Below are 23,181 nucleotides of genomic sequence, written 5' to 3' on the forward strand. Positions count from 1 at the left end.
ACCCACCAATTGAATGTTACACTGCACGAGAATACCCAACGTTGTAAGGTATTAAGCTTTCTCTTTGTAAGAAGGCCAACCTACTTCCGGACATGAAGTATCTCAAAAAAGTACCATAGCTCAACAGAGTGGACTTTGGTCTAAACAATCAATAAGAGCTTCTTTTATATTTCTACTAACATTTATCTGAACACATACGTCGATTTTCTTTTTCTGACCACTGAAATTACCACAATAATTCACTCTTAATTCCTTTACCGTAGAGAGCATCACCCAATTGTGGTTTAGAATGGCTTTTATTCTCAATTCTTTCGAGGTTCATTGAAATAAAGAGATTTTGCTATATAATAATGTCTTTCAAGACTGGTTACACGCAGGAATTCAAGCACTTCTTACATGATAGTGTTCATGAGATTGTAGTATTGATTGTACAATTTCTTCCAGTAACTGCTCCCTGTTCGCCTTCGTTATCTATCAACAAGGATATTGCAAATAAATACAGATGAACATGAAAAGGTACACCATTACTTGCATGGTTTGTATTCCAGTGGTATATTTTTGCTTGGATTTCCGCCCGTGTTAAATGTGCTGCTATATTTATCTGATTTACATAGCACACCACTCAAAAACCTGTCAGTTTAAAAGCGCTATGCCAATATAAATTTGGCTGACTTATCAACTCTAAGTTTGCATATCCCTCCTCGAGAAATTCATTCCCTCTAGAATTTTTCAGCCTCGTGAGCTGACAAGCATAAAACATTCAACATCATTTCGATGGTCGCAAGACGTTTTGATAGCCTTTACGATTTTCGTAAAAATCGAATCGTGAGGTGAAAGTTAATGCCCTAAAACTAATAGGGGCAAAACTCACCAAATTTGTTTCTAGGGGGGAGGAGACACCTGCTGAAATTCGGCTGTTATCCTTGCGACAATTGATAGAAACAAGGATTGATAATTGAAAAAATAACTGAAAAGGCAATAGTTGAGAATGTTTGAGAACGAAATATTAAATGTATATATACGACTTAATATGCATATAGTTAAAAATGAGTGGCAAGAGCATTGCACCGGCATCGCAAAAGCGTAGGTTCGATTCCTGCCGGAGGACCTATAGTTGACTCATTTTTCCATCAACTGTTCCTGGCTTGAATTTGAAGTGTGTATAATTCCACTCGAAATTAAGACCCTTTAAAACCTCTAGTTATAAATGAGCTAGTTTATACGTCGCGTTTTGGTCGTGGAGAATGAAGTTCAAACTATAGTACAGATCATGAGATTTTGACTAATGCCTAAATGAAGTTTCTCATCACATTATATATCCTGGTAAATTATATTATCACCTGGTAAAGTACGACGTCTTTTCTATGACGTATCTCCTCCACAAATGGTATGTGTTTTCCTCTCGCCACAGGAATTGATGTTAGCACTGTGGTCCTTGGGTTGTTCAGCAAATCCCGAACTTCACGAACAAAGCTCTCACTAAACATTTCCATCTTTCCAATTTCATCAATCACAAATACGCATGAGACGTTAGACTGTTATAAAACAAGCGAAAAGAAGACGAAACCTCAGAAACATTTAAAATAACTTCAGGCAGGCAGAGGTTCGTAATTCTCATAATTTGAAGAATAACTCGACTGTCAAAAGTCAGTGGACCGCAGGATAAAAGAAGCAGTTGTTTAGCCGTGGAGAAAGTACTTATAATATGCAAAGAAAACTTTAACCTTGAGCGAGAGTTTTTAATCAGTAAAATAAAGTTGATCAGCAAAATTTCATTGAAAATGGGAGAGTTATGATTGAAGCATGACAGCCGGAAATAAAATATGGTATATAAATATCATCTCTTTTCAGTCCCTAATCTCTTTTTGGTGGGCTTTCCCTACGTCTCACTGACTTAACGGACATCGAGCCATAAACCATAATAGAGTCTTATCATGATCAGTTATTCCTGTAAAACTCCTATGGCTTTTAAATACTGCAATGTAGACTGCCGAATGCAATAAATACATCTTCAACGTTTACGAAAAAGAGGCCGTATAGCAGTTTTGATGACTGATGGCTTTGCAAATAGAGCTTCATATCAGGGTAATGTCCAAGTTTCTTTACCTTTTTCTTTAACGCTGGAAGAGCAATCCGTTCAAATGATTGAAGATTTACGGTATACTGTCCAACACGATGCCTTCTTCTATCATTTTCAAGCGGTTCTCTGTGTTGTCAAGAAGGTATGATACTGAGAAAACGTAGATTTGGTGGGCAGAATCCACAAGCTTGTTTGCAAAGATGATCAGGCAAAGTTTTTTCCAGTGGTATTCTTTAAACGTTTTTATACCATGGGGGTAGGGTAGAGGATTGAGCAAATATAAAAAATTACCATTGCTGCTGGGAATAGGTTGATTAGAATTACCAAGTTTCTTTCCAGAACTGGGAGTGTCTCACCCCTTATTTAATCAATCCCTTGGAGTTGTATAACAGGTTTGGAGCATGTCATATGAAGACATGTCTAAGATTGCTTATATCCAATGCAAGCATAATAATGGAATGCAACAACAATGAAATGAGAATTCCTTGGTTCTTTGCATTTCACTGAACATCATATCATTCCCATGAATCAAAGAACAGCAGATATACAGATTTCAGGGTTTTATAGATCAGTTCATCTTGATGTCAAAATTAATTACTAGGAATCTCTTTGAGTAAATAAGTGAAAACAATGAAATAAAAAATATCATACCCGACTCGTGCCAGAGCATCTCTTGTTCCATCCAAAGTGATCACATCAAAGCCAAATCGTTTGCCATGTTGCCGTACTTCCTCAGTATAAAATCCTTGTGCAGTCACACCTTTCTTCTGAAGAACATCACACGCTTTTTGAATTAGAGTTGTCTTGCCTGTACCTTTTTTATATATAAGAACAACATATAGTAAGAGCTACTATATAGTAATTAAGTATATAGTATTTATATATAGTATAAAGTAATTAAGAGCTACTAAATCCATATTAAAAGTGAGAGGTAAAGTGTATATGGTTGACTTTCAAACATTTACAAAGAATGATAGTCAGGTATTAGCTGTTTTTAAGCTGGAAAATTACTTTCAACCACATACTCTTTCTTTTCTATATAGGACATTTACTCTTTCCACTCAGGAAAAAGAAGAAATATATATGACATTGAAGGCTGATTTATAATACTTTGATGATAGCAAATAGTCTCTTTAACACTTTGGCTATATAGTTTATTACTGGCAATATTCTAGTGGGTGTATTGCCAGGTAGGCCCAGGTTAATCAACAAAAACATTTAATATCTTTATACCTGGTAATCCTGTTAAAACCACATGTCTAGGAATATTTCCAGTTGCCATATTCTAATATCTTTTATCACTGGTTCCACTCCAGTAACACTGCTTGGATAAAGTGGCCCTGATGTATTTTGTAAAAGTGGATAATCATCACATGTGAAAAATTTTGTCACCATACATTTTTTGAAAGTCATACCTGGGTTATAAGCCATACCTGCTTAATTAATAAGTGTATTCACTGAAGAATTCCAGAGTTCCACGATGTCGGCCTCTTTGATATTAGGCTCACGCGCATATCGCTTCGCGCAGCCGCCTTGTTCCTGGAGAGTATGCGTCAGTTCAATGGTATGGTTGACCATGTGGTAGACATGCATTCGTTTACTCGCCAGCCTCGTACCCAGGCGCTTTAAATGACTATAAATATAGGCACACTACAGGCTTTTACACAGATCAGTGGCTAAGCTGAGCAGGCCAGCACGCAGGGATACTCGCAGGGATTTCTTAATATTTATAGCAGCCTATTAGCAGGGCGCTTTTATATAAGCGTGGCTGGACAAAATTGTCGGGCTAGCTATGCCCATGGATTTTTAACAGACTAACAGTAACAATGTAAACAAAGTACAACAACTTCGTTTATTGTGGAGTCAACCAAGATGGCGCTAAATAAAAAATTATGACGTCATATGCAAGAAAAAGTAGCGGGCGTGAGGTGGTAGACTGGTAGAGTATCGATTCGATACAATACCCATTACCCATTACATTTAAAAAAATCAATAACCAAACGATTACCTTTTTAAATTAATAGTGTCTTAATTCTAAAACCTCAATTATAGTTTCTCAGAAAAAGGGCTAAATGTGTACTATGTTTTTTGGTGATTATTATTTATACGTGATTGATTATAGTTATGAAAATGAATAAGCTGCATACTTTTATTTATTGTATTTCCACGAATAATATACCAAGTGATCGGTAATCGCCCACTGCTAAGAAAAAGCCAGTGAACGGAAACAGAAGAAGTTGTCAGAAGAATGAGAAGTCTGATATTCTTTTGAAATTATACTGTTTTTTAAATTTAAAATATATTTCCATTTATTTAAATACAGGTTCTAACTTTTAAAACCGAGTAATATATAATGAGACTAAGCGTGTCAGCTTGCCAAAACGCTTATATCACCCACTTTTCACAGATTTTCACAGATTTTTACAGATTTTCACAGATTTGGTACCGAAAGTCATGGCGGTCATGTTGGTGTTTCTGTCGAATTATCAGTTATTTGAATCGGAACACCAACATGGCGGCTGTGACATGTTAAACGCCGCCCTATATCATTTAGTCATCATCACTTCAGTTAAAATAAATTTCAGTCTGAAAAAGAAGAGAGGATTAAAAAATAAGATTTTATGAAAAAATTTGAATTCACAAAACACAGTCAGCTGCATAGTTTGAATAAGACTGTTGAAGGAAATATAGTTTAATCCCCCTTCAAACAACACGCATTCAAGAAAATCTCTTATAATTCATTCAGGATTAAGTTTGACAGTTGCCAGGATCAGGCCAAAAAATATACAGAATATATATATCATTTGGCTTCTCGCAAGAGATATTGTTTGTTTTGGTCCCAAATCATTGTCTGCCATCTATAGTTGTTAAATGGATCTTGCTTTGCACAACAGGAGATTCTTGTATCATGCACAGATATCTAACAAGCCAATGTCAATATTCCACGCCCGATCAATTGTGATGTAGATGAGCTTTTGTTCGTTAGCTCGCCACGCTATTGCCAGATGATCTGTTCCCAAATGCAGGCCAGATGTAAATATATACGACGTCATCCCACAAGACGTCAAGAACCTTTTTTGGCCGCGTTCTTGAGAGATCGTGTCTTCTTCGAAGTTTAAGATTTCGCCAGAAGTTGACCACTCGGAATGTTTTGATGACTGCCTCCCCCGCCCAAGTTACCAGTAGACTGAATGAAATTTATCTCTTAATGCGATAGCAGGATTTAACTGAGACTGAATTCTCTTTAGAACTCTTCAATATAACAACCGTTTAAACATTTGCAGCACCATGAAATTGATGAGCATATAACCTTGCTCGGACCGTGTGAAGTTGCTGAGACCCCCTTCCTAAGTAACATTCGTCAATGTGCTTTTAATTTGTCTCAAAACTGTTCTCTTTATTGTTAAACAGCACGCTAATCTGGTTAGCGATTGGTTAGCGAGCATCAATTGGTCAATATACGAGTGCCTGTACAGAACTATCACTTATATTTGTTGTACAACAGTCGAATTATAAATAAAATTCCCCTCGTGCTAAATATAACTGAAGAAACTATTGAAGAGCTGGATAATACCAAACAAGGTCAAAAATACATCAACACTGGAAATCGTATGCATAAAAATTGAAATATAGTTTTATAGGTGAATATCATGAACCTGGACCTCTGATCGTGCATAATCATTTTGAAACATCAAGTTGTGTCATCGATGCCACCAAGCATGTATACTGCAGACATCTAAATCTTTAATCCGGTTGTCAATGACAATGTAGCGAAAAGGCTGCCGGATATATCGGATACACATGAAACACATGAAAATTGATCAAGTGCTTGAAATTAGTTCATGAACTGCCGCATTGTTGAAATTTTTTTACTCTAAATAGTTACAAGCCACTTACATCGATCATTACCATTAAAAGTAGCTACAAATAACTCTTCCAGGTTTGGCTAAATATGTTTAATAACCTGCGATGTGTTGTTTCATATCAGTGCTTGACCATGCACCGCAGTAACTAGCTATAGTCAGGGGTGGCAATCCTTTTAACATGTTAAATACATACATTCAGGATTACCATTAGCAAAAAAAACATATCAGGCTTTGCTGCAAGTTTAGACTTGAGTTCAGGGTTGAGTGCCAAGATTGCATACTTCATACGCATGAGGAATTGGGAAGAATGGAGACGGTACAATAAACTCTCTATCGACTTTTTTATTGCTTCTGTGTTTACTCGCATTAAAAAATACTTAAAAATGTAACACTTCATGCATGCCAATCCTGCGGTTACCAGTCAAAATCATGCGTCTCTTATAACGTTCCTCGGAGTGCCATATACGACAGTGATGGGTTTTTTGCGATTTTTGTCAAGCGATTTCTGTTGAAACTGTCAGATAATCCAAGATGGAACACTAGATAATCCAAGATAGCATACTTAGAAAAAGATGTGATGCCTTTATGCATATCGCAGAAACTTCATGTAGTTCTAAGACACTGAGAAGTAAGTAAATTACACTTTATTAAAACATTTAGTACAACAACGTCCAAACACTATGTACTGCAAGTTCAGCTGTACGCCTGCAGCCAGTTAGCCACTTAGGCACCACACGTCCCCCAGCCAAAACGCGCCGCTCTGTCAGCCCCTGAAGTGCCTATTTGTTTAGCACTTATAAAAGCGTTTGTGCATATATATATATATATACAACTATAATCATTTTCGCTTCCTAAGGCGAACACTCATAATAAATTACACAGATGTTTCAGAATTTAAACGCAATACGAACTGATTGTCGTCGAAATCGAAGTCCTCCTCGTTTATATCATACTGTGGCAGTTCATTCACTGTAATGATTAATGAATACTCGTCCCTTAGAAGTTGAAACACAGTCGACTTTGTAATACTCGAAGTTAATTGTTCCTCGCAAACCAAACTCCAGCTTTTAATGTTTTCTGCCAAAAGTTGAACACATGGTTGCTCACTGACATATCTCTCTAAGAAAGCTTTAGGAGTCATATCAAATATCAAGCAGTGTGCCAAATGCTTGAGTATTGATTCCATAGAATAGCGATATTGCTGTCGAGTTGTTCGTAAATATTTCTGTAATGGTCTTGCCAATGATGGGAATATAGCTTGAGCGGCTTCCTCTGCATCCAAGGGAACGCAAGGACCTCGCTCTAGTTTGAGTTTCTTAACGTGTGTAAACGCTTCCTCGGTGGCCGTAATCAATCGTGCTCGTCTCTTCTTTACCCGTCTTGTGTATTCTTCTTCTTCGTAAAAACGATCATTGTGTCTTGACTCACGTTTTCTCGCAGTTGCTGCGATCACCGCACGAGCACGAGAGTTTGCATTTGAAGAGTCATTTGCGTTGCCCACTTTTCCATCGATATCGTAAAACTTGATATTTGTTGTTTCTTTCTTCTGACCTTTACGTGCTGAAGGGATAGACATGAGTAAAGGATTATACTCGGGGAAGTCTTTATAGTAGTGGTTGAGTACAAACGCTGCCGCTTGTTGTATTGACATGATGCCAACATTATAGAAACGACTTACGCCGTCCGTACTTCGAATAACTTTCATTGTGAACGTAACTCTACTCTGACGGAACCACAGAGCGACCAATGATAAGTAATGCACAAATAACAACGTGTCTGCGAGAGACAAAGCAAACTGCGCAACCGATTTAGATGATTTTGAACCTTCTTCAAGCACTCGATACGCATATATAACCCAGTAGGACATCACAATTATGAACGCCAGTCCCATAACGCCAATTTTCAAACGATTTACTCTGGGAAAATTAATGCGAGGAGTACGAAAGTACAGGGCCCATATGCCCCCAATTAAGATGACTTCACGAAATCCTAAACTCATATACAAGCCATCACACTCATTCAAGTTACTGCCTTGAGAGGAACAGTCGTTCTTATAACCGCCTGGCTCTCCCAATAGAATAGGAATGATGACGAACACAACTGGTGAGAAGACGCCCAGAATACCAAGTATAAGAGTTACGGCAAAACCACAATGACGGCGAAAATTGAAACGACATGGTTGAAAGTCTTTGCCAATATCACTGAGATTTGTGTCGCTAATCCCACTGATTACTGATGTTGCTGTAGTCTCAGTGATTGTCGTTGCTGTTTCTCCCCAATTGTCATCTTGTGGTATAACCTGCACTTCAATAACACCTTCGTCAAGTTCCTCACCACCACTTCTGTCGTGATCTGTGAAGCGGCTATGGCTCTTCATTTCAAAAACCTCTGAACAACACGACTGGCCAAACACCCAACAAAGATGCGTTTAACTCCTTCTTTGCCAATATTACGTTCGAGTTCAGCACCTCAATCTGAACAGAGCAATTAAAATGCTTTGAATATGTTTCTCGCTCACCCACTGAGCATAAAATGTGAAGTAAATTTTTGAAATCAAACTACGCACTCGATCAAATGATTAAACCGACCAAACTTTCGTCCCAAGCCAGCGCAAAGAGTTAGTGTTAGGCATTGAAAGACAAGCTGGCTATCGGCATGGTAACTGCATTCCGATTGGCTATTATGTGCGTATTTTATTCTTAATAGATACGTGGGCGCGATTATTGCCTACCTGATTGGTCCACAATGCGTAAACCGGAAATTTGTTTAAACAAATTATTTCTATACGGACTCATGCGGATTACCTGCTCATTTTGTTATCCCAAGTGACAGTAATGTTTTCTAATACTATTATTTAGTCATGATTTTCGCCTCCATTCCATCCTTGAAACTTACCACATTAATGTTATGGTTCATATACATTCTTTTTTCAAGAGAAATATTGTATTTTTGTAAGCACAAGTGCCGTGTATATAGGCCGCATAGCACCGGATATTCGATAGGGTTAAATGAGCCAAATAGTGATAAGAAAAACCAACTTTAAGAATCAGATAATACCAGAAGGAAATTCCTGCAGTGAAACGCCTATTGATCGCGAATATCGCCTATTTGTTGCTTGTTTTTGTTCATTGTTAACCTGTGTTTCTTTTTTTTGAATAGTGAAATTTATAATTTATGGCAAGATTACGCGGCGTTTTGGATTGTCCGGCGGTCCTATACTGAATATTCAGGCTACCATTATGAAGAAAACATAATCGGGGCAATCACTTTAACAAATATTTTTATCTCAGCAATGCAGTTATTTGATTTCATAAAGAATTTGTTTTATCTTTTAGAGTGCTTGAAATGCAATTAAACACGACTAACGTCGCCAACAACTTGCAAACAATGTAATCAATTTTACAAAGAAATTCTCTGGCATTTAATTAAACTCCATCTTCAAAGCCTAAACACATAACAAGCTAAAATCATCTCATCAATGACCCTAACTATCAAAGAGTTATTCCGACTTTGTTAATTTAATATGTAGTACTTTCAAAGAAGTTCATGGAAGATCGTAGGAAAAGTGCAAAAACAAACTAACAAGCATCGAAAAGTACATCATTGGCGTCATTGAGTCCTAGATCTGAACCCAAGCCAAAGTCCCCGAACGTAAAAATCAAGTCAAAGCGAAATATTAGTTTAATAAGCATGAACCCGATGAAACTGGTCTGGCTGCATGTATGCGTCTATGAGAGGTTTGCATAAAACAGCTTGAGAGGTTTGCACATAACTATTAACAATATAGTGAACACTGAAGTGACCTGTTTCGAACTTTTGCACTAGTTTAGTTTTTAAATCAGTACTACAGTAGATACCTTTCATGCGGTGACATCCAATCTGGTTTTATTATTTCCTCCACCATTTTCGAGCCACCGGTACGGCACTATCGTTGAATCAAAACCTAATACTAAGGCCCTGTTGACACTATACCAGATTCACATGTTCATGACATCAAAATTAGTCATGGCAAAGAGAGTTTTGCCCTAAAAAGTATAATACTTAATAGCATGATTGCTTTATCATGACTCTGCCAAATGAAAAAGTGACGGACAACTTAAACTGCTAAACCGCTGATGTCGTGATCATGTGTATCCGATCTACTGTAAACGGGGTTTGTAACTCTAGTTTCTACTATTTGAGGAGTATATAATAATCACAGATTCACAGTTACGAGTGGTTCATGTATGAGTGTATGAGTGTGATGAGTCGAAGTCTGTTTAGCTGATAGGTTTGTTTCTATCAACTGCGTAGCTAATTAGAATGCCATTATCACGTACTTCATTTTGTAATCCACTTTATTAAAATTTTTCATAGTTTACAGTGGAGAGCAGCCATGTGGGTGGACTGGACCAATGGATATAAATTGAAACTGCTAGAATTTAGAATCCCAAAAGGGGTTCACTGATCTGACTTAATTAAGGTCTTCTCTTGACGGAAAGGATGAAACTGATTCTTAACGACATACGGAGCAATTCATGTCTGTGCGAATTACTTCGACAATGCCATCCTCGATGACGATAAATTACTCACCGGAAATCCTGGATTTCAAAACTATTTACTAGAATCTATCTTCTTCTGAACGAAGCCCCGTTAACATATGCACTGCACTCAATTTATTAGCACGGCACGATTACCTGTACCAATTTTATCACTGCTCAGCCTTTGTATTGCTGGCCTGGACACGGATAGAACTTGGTACGGGTACCAATTTTAGCTTTGTATAAATTCAGTGTAACTGCTCATTATATCAATTTGAAAACGTTTCATATGTTGAATGTTCGTTAAAAAGCTTAAAACTGATGATTGGGTGATCATTAATTCATCATTAGGGGCTGTGTATATGAGCTCATCAGTTACCTGGGATTTCAATACCTCCACGAGTACCTCAAGTCATCTTACGTCTCAGTCACAGTCTGTCAGTCTTTCAGACTTGGCTGAGCGTAATCATATGAGCAGACCCTAAGAAAGATTTTTTATGCTTTTAACACCGTTTTCGTGCTGGTTCACCGTTAACCATATTGTTTTAATCTGCGACAATTGTGTAACAATGAACCTAAATATAGCAAAATCTTAATAGCTAAAATATTATTCAACCTCACGTGGTGCAGTTAATAGAAGTAATGAGTGCCGTTAACAATCGCTTTCAAACGCCTCTAGGCCAAAGAAAATGGAAATTTAGCGCTAGTTTTTTGTTTGTAGAAGAAAAAGTATGATCCAAACAGATATCTCCATCATCGGTGGGGTCACCAGTGGCTTTCAGAATCACAGTAGGACAAATAGTATCAATAAGGGATAAATTTGAATACCGATGTCAGATAACATGGTGTCATTTCAAAAAGAACCTTGTGGAATATTTTGCGTACTTTTAACATATAGTTGTATTTTTTACGCTGACTACTGTTTCATTGGGCATGTCGTCGTTCCTACTTTGTCAAATAGGTAAGGATTTTGTTTTAGAACAATGAGTTGTCGAGTGGGTAACAAATCCTGAACTTGTACGGTTGTACCACTTGTACATAAATATGCTACATATAGCTATGAGACTTAAATTATTGCCACAATCGATCTGGATTTACCATTTAGCCACCTTTAACGAGCGATGAGCAGTGAAAAAAAATACAGTCTTGCAGAAAAATAATTTTTCATATAATCTCATTTGATCAAACAGGGTTTTCTTGTGAACCACTAACATATTAGCACCAAGTGACCAAAATTGTGTTTCTCAAATTTTATTTTTTAGTATCTGGGGTGTTGTAAATGGTCTTCTTTTCAATATTTTTATAATGCTACTTGCAGTTTCTCATTTTCGAGCAACTACATCTGATCCAGGTGAGATAATAGTACTGGCATTTTTAAAACTAGGCACCGATCAATTCTGTGAAAAACTGATGGAACAAGAAGCTGGACTACCATTTGCTAATGCACTGGCAATTCATACCAAAGTTTGACATAGTCCAGGAAAGCCTTTAATTCCTTGCTATCTTCTTTGGGTGTAGGAAAAGTTCCTTTACCAAGCACAACTCTGGATTTTTCTGATATGCATCAAGCAGCTTCATTGTTAACTAAGGTTCTTATTTTGTTTTTAGTACTGTAGAATTACATTTAATTGCCAGTGATTGGATTGAATTTTATTACTTGTGATTGACAGAGCAGTGTTTACTTTGCGTTAATTGTGTGACTAAATTGAATTAAAAGCTACCTGCAACTTGTATTAAAGTACATAAAAACACTACCTACTACTAACTTAGGATGAAAACAATTGGACAGTATGCTCTCGCTGTGAAACGTACAGACCTCCTAGAGCACATCATTGTAGGTGAGAACTTTCTATGTCTATAATCCTACCTTTCATATTTTATGCATTTATTTGACGGGGATATTTTGGGGGTTTTTTTCTGAATCTTCAGAGTGTGTGGTAGATGTATAAAGAAAATGGACCACCATTGCCCATGGTAAGCAAAATTATTTTAATTGAAACTAACATGAATAATCTAAACAATTCGTAAATGAATTTTAACTGAATTTGCATTTTAGGATAAACAATTGTGTTGGTGAAAGAAATCAAAAGTATTTTGTACTGTTTCTAATTTATACCGGTAATTATGAACAGATGGTATTCAAACATCCTGAATTTTTAACTAAGTCTTAATCAGTGCATTTTGAAGTATGTTGCAAAGATGTGTTGTCAGCGTCTCACCACATACATCACTATTGTATTTCATAGAATGAATGAACGAAAATCATCTCTCAAATGCTGAACAAATATTTATATTTTTCAGGACTCTCTTCGTTACATGCAATTCTGTTGACATCAATTTCTTTATCTTTGCCATGCATTGATTGTTCTGAACAATATGCTTCAAGAACTAGACAGTGAGTGAAATAAGGTTATTGTTTATATTCTAGTCCAGTTAGTTATTGTTTATATTCTAGTCTAGTTATTTAGTTTACTATTATAGTCTTAGAGAAGTATGCTATGATCCTTTAGCTTCGCTGCATATCCTATCAAAATCTTTGTCAAAAATCCACCAGTTCATACATCTTTCCATTTTAGGATTTATGCAATAACATTAATAATTGAAGGATTAATATTTGGACTTTTTGTTGTTGCATTACTATGCGACCAGGTATAATGCACTCATTGAATATTTGCTTTTCCTTTTGAAGGAATTGTTAATTATGTTGATTGTAGTGTATAAATGTAACATTTGTATTGGATGAACTTAAATTTAAAACAAAGGAGGAGATTTAATCTATTGCATAAAACTGATTATTAATATGGAACATTACCTCTCATTACAATCACATTACTTTTTTTGGTTTATTTCCCACATGGAGTCTACCCTTCCAAATGCATTTAATCTCTAAGTGGTACTTCTAGCTAAGCATCTGATCAGGTTTATGTCTGAAGCAAAACCTCGTCGTTTTTGGTATAAATTTTATATGGTTTAATTCTAGTTTTCCTCAATCTGTAATGATACGACTGCAATAGAATACGTGCAGAAAAAAGCATCGCGCCGTGATCAAAAATCAACAAAAGAACTTTTAATAGAAGTATTTGGCAAAGGTGTGTTTCTATCTTTTGTTTGATCACTTATTAATTGTCCAAAGGTGGACAATTTCTGTATTAACCCAAGAATGAACTATCCCTATATACTATCGGGGTTCCTGTAGTTAATCTAATATATTATGACATATATTTAAATCCAATTCCTAAGAAGTATGTTATTGTATCATTTCAGGGCCATCCCTATCATGGTTTTTACCTTGTTCGGCTCCTGATTTGTTGTTGAAGAGTGATAATAATACGTTTTATCAAGTGTGATATCTTATGGTAGTTCGTAGATTTCTGTACGTCTCTGCAGTTAAAGGCATCTTCCTTTAATACTCACTACACGAACTCTCCAAACAGATTGGAAACTTAACTGAATTTAGGATAGTAGGGGATCAATTTCCTAGTGTCACAGAAAGAAGCATAATTAGGTTGGGTTAGTACAAAACGTTATATTCCTTTAATGAGCTTTTAGTACAAAACTGCTCCCTAAACTGTGTTCTGGTGAAACTCAAATGGTCATTCAAAGTCAGCATGGAGCATCCTCCTATGACTATGTTATTGATAGCATAGCTAAATTGGAGTAGTGCGAATTTATCACAAACGTTAGACCTGCTAAATGATGATCTTGTAAATAATGTATAATATATTGTAGTCGTAGACTAGATATAAAACCAGTTTATTTAATAAGTAGGTGAAGAAGTAACTTCAACTCATCAATATCGTGCATACGTATACATACTAACAGAGCCTGGCACAGCCCACTATCAAATGCTTTCACAGATGTAATAATTAAATGGTATATAAATTTCGGATTCGTTTTCGGGCTTTTCTACATCGTAATTTATTGTAACAGTCTACCTTTAGGTACCATAGTCATCTGCTTGGTATGTTCTTCACGTACTTTTGTACTCAACACTGCCGCGCAGAGAAAAACAATGTCATTGACTCATTGTTGGTGTAAATCACTGGCGTGAATGGTTAACTTTGTCGGACCCTGTCCCTCAGAGACCTAGCAACCTCTTGCTACAGAGTTTTGTTTTTTGTTTTATAGTTATTTCCCCTCCCTGTATCAAATCTCTGGCAAATGTAAGAAATGTCTTGTCTGAAACGTATTGCTAGGATTTCATGTCTCCCAATATATTATATATATACATCATGAACAATTTCCAGGAATAATGCAAGTTACAAGTGAGTTGTAAATTAATCAATGCACGCCACAGGTTCTACAAGTGACTCTCTTCAGTAAAGTGGCGGAGCTGTTATGCGCCGAGCTACTTCGTTACAATATTTATCTGGAACACCAGCATCTCGTAATTCTTTCAGCTTTCTTCGTTTTATCTCATCCAGTTTCTGTCGCCTATAGAAGACAAAAACATTCGGTTTACCAAATCCATATATATTTGGTTTCCTACACCCAGCAGAACATGTTGGGTTTAATCTTAGTTCAACTCTTGAATCATCAATATAATTATAAAAATCTACCTGCATGAAATAAATCTTCGACTCTCAAAACTCACCGTTCTTTTGCTTCTTTATTCAACTTCTCTCCTTCTTCAAAGTATGTTTTTCTCAAATGGACTCTTTCTTTCTCCTTTTCAGAGATTTGTTCCCTGATATCCTGAGCATAATGATGCCTGCGCACTGCATCTTGCTTTTCAACTTCGTCATCACGTTGCTGACGTTCTTGTTGGGCCCTAAAAGAATAAATTCGCCTAGTGAGAAACGGGCTTCAGAGACACTGTACGTTGCATGGTTCTAACACTTTATACTCGGTAGAAGCGGTTATGATTTATTTGGCTATCAGGATGGGACATTCTGAAGTGAATATATTGCATTAAGTGCATTGCATCTATCCATATACATAGTTCATGAGATCAAACACACTTACACCAAGACACGTTCAAATTCAGCTCTATCACGAGCAGCTTGCACAGCTAAGAAATGCTCTTTGTCCTTCACTTGTCTTTCTCGTGCCTCCTTCAACATTTGTTCGGTCTCCGCCCTGAAACATTGGTGAACAAATCCTTGTGAGTACTAAACAAAAAACTTTGAAAATTCATATGACGGTGTTCTGGCGAATATCGTACTTTTTCGCGGCATCTTCTTTCTCTTTTCGGCGCCAGTTCCTCTCGGCCTCCTCTTGGTTTCGCTTTGCTCTCAGTGCATCCTGGGAAGACAATAAGCATGGGTATAAATGGCGAATACAGTTCATGAGAAAAAGCTCCTCATCTGATATTATTTGTTAACAAGCCCTTCACCACACGCAACTTTCAATATCGCTTACTGCCGTTTTCTATTCTTTTCAAAACTTCAGAATGACAATAGTTTTATTTATACCCTTTCTGCTTGTTTATCTTTAGCTCGTTCTTGTTGTGCTCTAAGTCTGGCGATTTCTTTTTCTCGTTCAATACGCGCTCTCTCGAGTTCCTCTTGGTAGGCTTCTTCACGTGCCTTAACAAAAAGAAACGATCGTTTGTTTTTAATTTCAATTCACGACTCCTGTTGAGAAACGAATACTGACAACAAGGGAGAATAGCTCCAAACGTCTTTAGATTAGACGACTACTGATTAATCAACAAAAAAATTGTAACAAGGCTTTCAAAATAATGAAATCCTTGATGTTACGAGAAAAACCGAAAATTACTTACCAGTTTTTCTTTCAAATATTCCAAGACTTTGACATCTGCAAGTTTCTCTTGTTCTTCTTTCAATTTTTTCATTTGTTGGATTTCCTACGCATGAAGAAAAATAGGGTTTTATATGCCAATCCAGCCTTAGACGCATGTTAGTAAAAGAAATGAAACACATATCCCGATGATAGCCGACAGTACATGTTTTGATCAATTAGGCTGGCCCCCTATTGTGTTCGTGCTGCGTTTTTAGAGTTCACCATTATCTTATGTGGAAATGCTTTAGCTCTCGTTATCTTTTGACAATATAAAAATAAATTTGGTCCCCGCCAAATGATTTTCTAAGGCCCATCATGCCAAACCAATACTGACCGCATTTGCTTTGTTTACATCCTCCATCAGTTGTTTCTGTGTCTCCCTCTTTTTGATCAACTCATCAAGATCTTCCTGTTGAAGTTTTTCAAGATACTGAAGCATCGCCTGAGTGGAAAGATTACAGAAAGGTTAGACGTATGATTCTGAGTTCAAGCTTGAATAAATGAAGAAAATTAACGAAGAAAATGATCTAACATTTTTTATCTGTTAACATCATAAGGTTACAACGCATAACCAACCTGTGTTTCTTGATCTTTCTTCTGTTCGTTAAGAAGACGTTTCTGTTCATTGTCAGAAATCTGTTGCTGTATGACTTGAGCACCTTTAATTCTCTCAATCTGTCTCGCCTTTTCTCTTTCATCATACTCTTGTAAAGCTTTACGACGTTCTAATTCCATCATTTCATCAAGTCGCGTTTCTTCATCTAACATTTCTTTCTTCACTTCCACTTTCTCTACCAACTGCGCGTCGCGTATCGCATGACATTTAGCGTTCAAAATAAGCTAAAAAGATCACGGAGACTGGTTGGAATGTATACAGAAAAAAATTACCCTTCATATAATAATTTATAATGAGACTGAGGTGCATTGTCAGAGGAAGAGAGTTTCTAATTTCTATGTCATCTACGTAATTTTGCGATAGAGATTTCGGACACGTATCGTGTAAATCGTGTCGTTATAAACCAGTCCAGGATTATGCTAAATTATATAAAACTCATCCCATTTCTTGATGGCTCAACTTACTTCATTTAACTTTTTAATTTCATCTTCTTGTTCTTCCATTTGTTCGGTTGCTTTTTCAAGAAGATACTGAGATTTTTCTTTTGCCTCCTACAACAAAGTTCCCATTATTCTACATTATGCACACACATAGAAGCGAGGATTTTATCCATGTCCACTGAAATACTAAGATGACAATTGTAAACATTCTAGTTCATAATGATCGTAAGTGACTTGCACCTGTTCGAGATCTGAAAGTTTTTCATTTTCTTTACGGTTTAACTCCATAGTTTGCATGAAGTTTTTCCTCTCCTCGCATGCATTCATAAGTTCAGCTTTTCTTCTCTTTGCCTCCTCAACAACAGCAAGTTGCTCTTCCTTACTAAGAACACGTGCAGCATTCTAAACAGATAAGATTTAGTCACGGTTGCGAAGTGATGGAAATCTGGTGTTTACAATGGATTATGTACACACACACCCCTGATGTTCCCATTAGGAGCTAGATAGTGGCTCATTCAAAAAGAAATTAATAGCAAAGATAATAGTATATATATAATCATCCATTATCGAGATCAATACCAATCTACTGACACTTACAATCATTATTTATCTTACCTGTATTCGACCAAACTCATAATTTTCCAGGATCACTGATTTTCCAGATGGGTCCTGCTCAGGAACTCTAGAGTAAAGTAGATGAACACACCAAATTATTCATGTTGTACCCATCCAAGACTGATGTAATTTTATCCTTGAAAAAAAGGACTTGTAAATGCTAGTTTTATTCTTACATTAAGATTTCATGAATGAATAAAATTTATAAGTAAATAAAATATAAATACTTGAGTTTCCTTATCATATCCTTTGTCACAATTTCAATAACTTCAGGTTCCTTTGTTCTTCTTCTTGCTGCAAAAAGTTTAACAATAACAAATAAAAAATTGCGATAATCAACAAAAGACTAAAGCAAAAAGCTTTAGTAATCACTAATCAGGCTTTGAGCAACTAGCTCGACCCAGCCAGAGGGTTAATCCTTACCACTTGAGAATGGGGATCGTTGTGGTGAATCCAACAGAGGAAAATCATTATTAGCTGTGTTTTGCCTTTGACGTGTCTTATTTGGAGATCCAAACAGACTTTCATCCTTCAAAAAATGTATCAGAAATTTAGTTCAGAAGATATTTGCAAATTATTAGTCTAACTTGTGACATAAAGCAAAATAAACTTTAACAAAATATTTCCTACCACTGTTGACGTTTTGTTTACAGTTCGATATTGACGATTCAGAGAACGTCTTGAGCCACTGGATCCCCGTGATTCTACTGACCCAATAGTACTCTAGATAAATCCGCAGAAAGATTAAGCTTGTTTTAACTTTTAAAACGCGAAATTCGGTCAATGTCTTAATAATAAATGGTGTTTTATGTTGAACTTACCATTTTTTATACTAAGTGCAAGCTTTCTTTACGAAAATGTTTGCATAAAAATTGAAAACTATTAAAACAACGTAGTAAAATAATTTTAAAACACAAGCACTTCGCCTTCGTCTTCAATTTAAGACTTTTGTTGCTGTGGTTGCTAGGCAACTGAATTATAATAACAGCCGCTGCTCAAAAAATGACGTGAGCCCGAGCCGTTGTTCCAAGAGAAGGGGAAAAAGAAGACAGAAGTCACCGAACCTGTTCCAACCAATCTCCCTTTCGACTTTTTTAATTTGCACATGATGGATTAGTGCAGAAAATAAGCAGCCTATTTTCATTAAATTAAATCTCTATTTGCAAGGTTTTCATCCTGTAAGTGTTCACAGTTCAAAATATCTTCTTCACATACCTACATGCATTTCTTGATTCCAGAATTTTTTCGTGCACGTGTTGACCGCTTTGGGCACAGCCAGAACATACCTCTTGAAAAACAAGTTAAATAAGTTCCATCGAAAGTAGTCCTAAGTAATACAAAATAAACAAATTCCGTGGATATCTTGTTATATTTGAAATGTTTTTGCATGGACCGCATGGTGTTGTTAAATGTTTGTGATATACACATGTAATTTTTTTATTTCTAAGCTTTCGGCCCATGAGCTCGGGCATCATGTATTTTAGCCCGTATACCTGATAAAAAAATTCCTGTACGTTCCGGAGTTTTTCTGGAGTCACTTCAAAAAGGATTACAAGTCTTAGCAGGCAGTTCAACAATACGAAACCTATATAAACATTTGAACACAATCACTTAGGAGAACGTAGAAACACACTAGTCAAAGGCAAAGAAGTGCATGCTGACAGTGGCGTAGCAAGCCTGACAATTTAATCATGCTATGCTAATATTTTGGTGCATTGACTGTGAAAACAATGAATTTCTAAAGAAATGAATAATGATAGTAATAAACGACGCCACTGCATGCTGATTAATAAAATGACTTGTTTTGTTGTAAAAAACTTTAATCTCATTTAGTTGTTAGAGAACTTAGAGTGAGAGCAATAATTTCAGGTCATATAATTTGATGACCCAGGCTCAATAGAACAGCCGTTTCGCAACGTTTTGATGGTCGAAAACTGGCTCCTGACAGTTCTAATCTGATAAAACAAATTAAATTCCAGCTTTAATTTCAACATATGACTTATCCTGGCGTGTTACACTATGCAACATTCCTTCCAATTTGCAATGCAAGTCTACTCCTGAGGCATCTAAAGTTGTCAAATGCGAACATTTCTTACGATCTGCTCAAACATTCTTTACAAATTAACATGCCTCAAAATTACAATTGCATTGCAAGTTGTAAGCTAGGAAAATTGCATACTGCATAGTTATTAGTTTAACCACTCTGGTTCTACAGCACCTTTATGAACCCTTTCTATATATACAAACAACAATTGCAAATATTAAAAAAATAATCTTAATAATGAAAGCTATTCACATGATACCAGTGATAATAATGAAGTTTCATCAACCTTTTGAAATTTGACATTACTAAACTTCTTTTAGGCTGATGTAAGAAATCATGATAAAAATATCTCAGGACTTCATGGTATTAACAGGAAGAGAAAGATAAAAAAGGTAGTTTACAAATTCTAATTTGTCATACATGATTATCAGTGCTAAAGCAGTGCCCATGAAAATTACTACAGGCATGGCTTTATGGTTGATTTAGTTGAAATTATTTTATTAGCAGGATGCACATGACACACAGTTTGACTGGCTTGCCAAACTAACAAGCTAATAATACTTCATATAACACACAAAACTTTCTGTGTTTAAAGCAGTTACGAGGATGTTCTATTTCATAGGCCTAAATACAAACCATGTATGACAAATTACAATGTGTAAGCCTTCTTCAACAGAATTAACATGTGGATTCTAGCTTTTTTAAACTCAACTTTTAGCACAATTACATGCACATTATCACTGTATACTTGGGGAAAGTAAAATGCTGAACACCATAGGTTTATGTCCTTAATAAAATCTGCAGATCTGCTTTGGTTTCAATTAACTGTGTAAGTTGAACAGTGGAAGTCTAGTCGACAGAATTTAAAACCTCCAAACATTTCTTCACCTTTGCTTCAACAGTAGTTTTTTCATCTTGGAGAGCTTTGTACTTTTGCTCAAGCATCTCACAATGCGTCTTGCCTTTTCTCAGATTATCAAACAATTTTTCAAGCTCTCCAGCTTTCTTCTTTATATTCTTTTGAAGTTGCCTATTAGCCTTTCTTTTTTGGTTTATCTGATTTCCAATGGCTAGAGATTAAAACATACTTTATTATAGTTGTAAACAAACTGGAAGTTGATTGGAAATACTTTCAACAAATGAAAATCTACATAGTAGAGATTGTCCTAACTTCTAGACAATTCTCATTTCTAATACTTCTGTTGCAGCTATCATTAAGGCAACAGTCTAAGAGAAAACATAGAACTCATCCTAGAAACTAATGTAATTCTGGATTAAAAAATACTTACTGTTTAGTTCTTGCTCCATTTGAGATAATCTTGTATCACCTTGGACATTTTCCAACAATTTTCGAACAAGTGGCACAAATCCAGCAGCTCTTAAGCCATCAAGTAGTTCCGAGGCTTCTAAATAAATTTTCAAATGAAGCATTTCTAAGCTGACATGTCTATAACAGTAAAAAAACACTAAATGATGTCAAGAAATATTCCATATTTAAGAAGAATTACTGCTTAATATTGAATACGATGATTTATTATTTACATGTTTTTGTGTGCACAAAGAGGTAACTAAGAAAAATAATTTTCATACCAGTATTTCGAACAGTATCAACCATTGATTTTTGTTCAGATGACTCTGCATTTGTACACAAGCACACTGTTGATGATGCACCACTGCTAGAATATGCTTTGGCACCACAATCATGTTTGTTACTATCAACCTGTAAGTTGGTGTCTGTGGAAGTACTTGGTTGCTCGGATGGCTGGTTATTTGCTACAAGTACTTCTTCTTCTGTACATAGTTCTTGTCTTTGCAACTTTATGTTTGCCATGATATTTTTGGAATCGTCCAACAAGGAGGATGTTGGTGATTCATTGTGTGAACCACGGTTAGCATCATCAAGCATATTGCTATCAGGCACATATTCATCCATGCTACTAGTCTCCTCTGCACTGTTATTGTTATCAACAGTGCTATTATCTACATTATTTGTAGTGTTGCCAACATTGGCGGAGATGTCATCCACAGTTTTGGTGATTTTATCTGTGTCATTATTATCATTTTGCACATCTTCTATGTCATCCAAATCCTTACCAACAATGTTGCTGCTATCTTGGGAAATACCATTATGAAAAAGTCCAACATCATTTGCTGAATTTGCATTCATATTTTGGGTTGAACTCTCATTGTTCTGGCTGCTTTCCTGTAGAGTAGTGTGACATTTTTGTGAGTTTGTATTTGCTGATGGAGTATTCTCACCATCACTGTCTGCATCATTAATGGAACTTGACAGGTCATTCTTAAGAGTGTTTTGTGATAGAAAATTCATTGATGGGTTGGTTTTTGTTTCTTCACTTTCACAAGGTGACCTCTTGATATTAGCCATATCTGGTTTATAGTCCGGTGACATCGGTTCTTCTTTGAGCACCGGAACATCAGATTTGTCATCCTCATGGTATTTATTGATGGACTGATTTGCTTCTTTTGCCTTCTTTCTTGGACGCATTAACACAGATTCAGATATAGATGGTGAAAAGTTACTGCTGCTTTGTTCGTTTTCTTTCTCTATGATGGGTCTCCGTCTTTTCAGGGACAGAGAAATTTGTGTACTAGTTTCACCGGAGGATAAATTTGGTGGCATATCTTCACTATTCTGCTTTTTATCTGGCGTCTTTAAAGATGGGTTTGACTTGCTGTTGGCTTCTTGAACTGTTAGCTTTGTCTTTTTTACGACGCAACCGTCCTTCTGTTTTGGGTCAAAATGCCATTCGAACCAAGAAGAATCCAAAGACTCGAACGTCAAATTAAACTGTTGAACTTTCAGGCGAAATTTTTTGTTAAAGCTTTTCAGGAACAATTCTTGTACTCGCTCAGCGTCTATAAGAACGCTGCTAAAAATCAAATTACGTCCAGGGTCCTTTGAATCAATGAAATGGCGATCAATGAGATCTCTTTTGCCATCTCCAGTCACCCAATCTTTTGTTATACCAAAGCGGTAGGTGTACTTTGGAGTGGTTTTTGAACGTTGGCTTGCCTCGGCTGCATTCTCCTGAGGTAAATGCGTCAAAATGTCTTGAAATACAAACCATTCTCTTTCATGATAAAGAAGGGAGCTTAATATTAAGTCGAACGTCATGATACAGGCTTGGTGATTGTATGATTCTAAAAATTAGATCATATATTTTTGATAAAAGCACAACATAGTACCCTGAGCCTTCTTGTTTTTAATATTGATTTCGACTTTCGAGTGCACAT

At 36.2% G+C, this 23,181-nt stretch overlaps 5 protein-coding genes across 7 annotated transcripts; 1 reads left to right on the forward strand and 4 right to left on the reverse strand.

Annotated features, from left to right (window-relative positions):
* Positions 1–16: 16 nt before the first annotated feature.
* LOC114524454 (cancer-related nucleoside-triphosphatase-like) lies at positions 17–3,676 on the reverse strand. 2 transcript variants are annotated; one of them, XR_003687100.1, is made up of 7 exons: positions 3,514–3,676; positions 3,314–3,420; positions 2,732–2,894; positions 2,107–2,206; positions 1,341–1,535; positions 259–471; positions 17–140 (listed from the first exon to the last, which is right to left on the reverse strand). XR_003687100.1 is itself a non-coding variant. In XM_028545539.1 (6 exons), the coding sequence occupies exons 2-6, from the start codon at positions 3,360–3,362 to the stop codon at positions 382–384; spliced, it is 597 nt and encodes a 198-aa protein (XP_028401340.1). In that variant the 5' UTR covers positions 3,363–3,420; positions 3,514–3,676; the 3' UTR covers positions 168–381. The 2 variants fall into 2 exon arrangements, 1 of the variants encoding a protein (XP_028401340.1); XM_028545539.1 differs by lacking the exon at positions 17–140 and having other exon boundaries at positions 168–471.
* Positions 3,677–6,557: 2,881 nt separating this feature from the next.
* LOC114524473 (vang-like protein 2) lies at positions 6,558–10,022 on the reverse strand. 2 transcript variants are annotated; one of them, XM_028545564.1, is made up of 2 exons: positions 9,804–10,022; positions 6,558–8,420 (listed from the first exon to the last, which is right to left on the reverse strand). In XM_028545564.1, the coding sequence occupies exon 2, from the start codon at positions 8,321–8,323 to the stop codon at positions 6,821–6,823; it is 1,503 nt and encodes a 500-aa protein (XP_028401365.1). In that variant the 5' UTR covers positions 8,324–8,420; positions 9,804–10,022; the 3' UTR covers positions 6,558–6,820. The 2 variants fall into 2 exon arrangements, with proteins under 2 accessions (XP_028401365.1, XP_028401366.1); XM_028545565.1 differs by lacking the exon at positions 9,804–10,022 and adding an exon at positions 8,513–9,482.
* Positions 10,023–11,221: 1,199 nt separating this feature from the next.
* On the forward strand, positions 11,222–14,352 carry LOC114524474 (palmitoyltransferase ZDHHC3-like). The gene is made up of 10 exons (XM_028545566.1): positions 11,222–11,427; positions 11,729–11,817; positions 11,985–12,055; positions 12,237–12,304; positions 12,396–12,440; positions 12,523–12,584; positions 12,768–12,861; positions 13,043–13,115; positions 13,447–13,555; positions 13,731–14,352. Exons 1-10 carry the CDS (start codon positions 11,297–11,299, stop codon positions 13,811–13,813), a joined length of 825 nt encoding a protein of 274 aa, XP_028401367.1. The 5' UTR covers positions 11,222–11,296; the 3' UTR covers positions 13,814–14,352.
* A 13-nt stretch (positions 14,353–14,365) lies between these two features.
* Positions 14,366–18,820, reverse strand: LOC114524472 (cilia- and flagella-associated protein 45-like). Its single transcript, XM_028545563.1, has 15 exons — positions 18,704–18,820; positions 18,513–18,605; positions 18,306–18,411; positions 18,110–18,176; positions 17,883–17,949; positions 17,508–17,669; positions 17,292–17,378; positions 16,788–17,051; positions 16,546–16,653; positions 16,192–16,275; positions 15,881–15,994; positions 15,631–15,710; positions 15,432–15,545; positions 15,061–15,237; positions 14,366–14,900 (listed from the first exon to the last, which is right to left on the reverse strand). Exons 1-15 carry the CDS (start codon positions 18,704–18,706, stop codon positions 14,783–14,785), a joined length of 1,644 nt encoding a protein of 547 aa, XP_028401364.1. The 5' UTR covers positions 18,707–18,820; the 3' UTR covers positions 14,366–14,782.
* A 1,321-nt stretch (positions 18,821–20,141) lies between these two features.
* Positions 20,142–23,168, reverse strand: LOC114524644 (myosin-G heavy chain-like). Its single transcript, XM_028545789.1, has 3 exons — positions 21,517–23,168; positions 21,216–21,332; positions 20,142–20,996 (listed from the first exon to the last, which is right to left on the reverse strand). The coding sequence occupies exons 1-3, from the start codon at positions 23,060–23,062 to the stop codon at positions 20,776–20,778; spliced, it is 1,884 nt and encodes a 627-aa protein (XP_028401590.1). The 5' UTR covers positions 23,063–23,168; the 3' UTR covers positions 20,142–20,775.
* Positions 23,169–23,181: the final 13 nt, after the last annotated feature.

The sequence above is a fragment of the Dendronephthya gigantea genome, unplaced genomic scaffold, assembly GCF_004324835.1.
Source record: "Dendronephthya gigantea isolate DGI-Jeju-01 unplaced genomic scaffold, DenGig_1.0 000031F, whole genome shotgun sequence".
NCBI lineage: Eukaryota > Metazoa > Cnidaria > Anthozoa > Malacalcyonacea > Nephtheidae > Dendronephthya > Dendronephthya gigantea.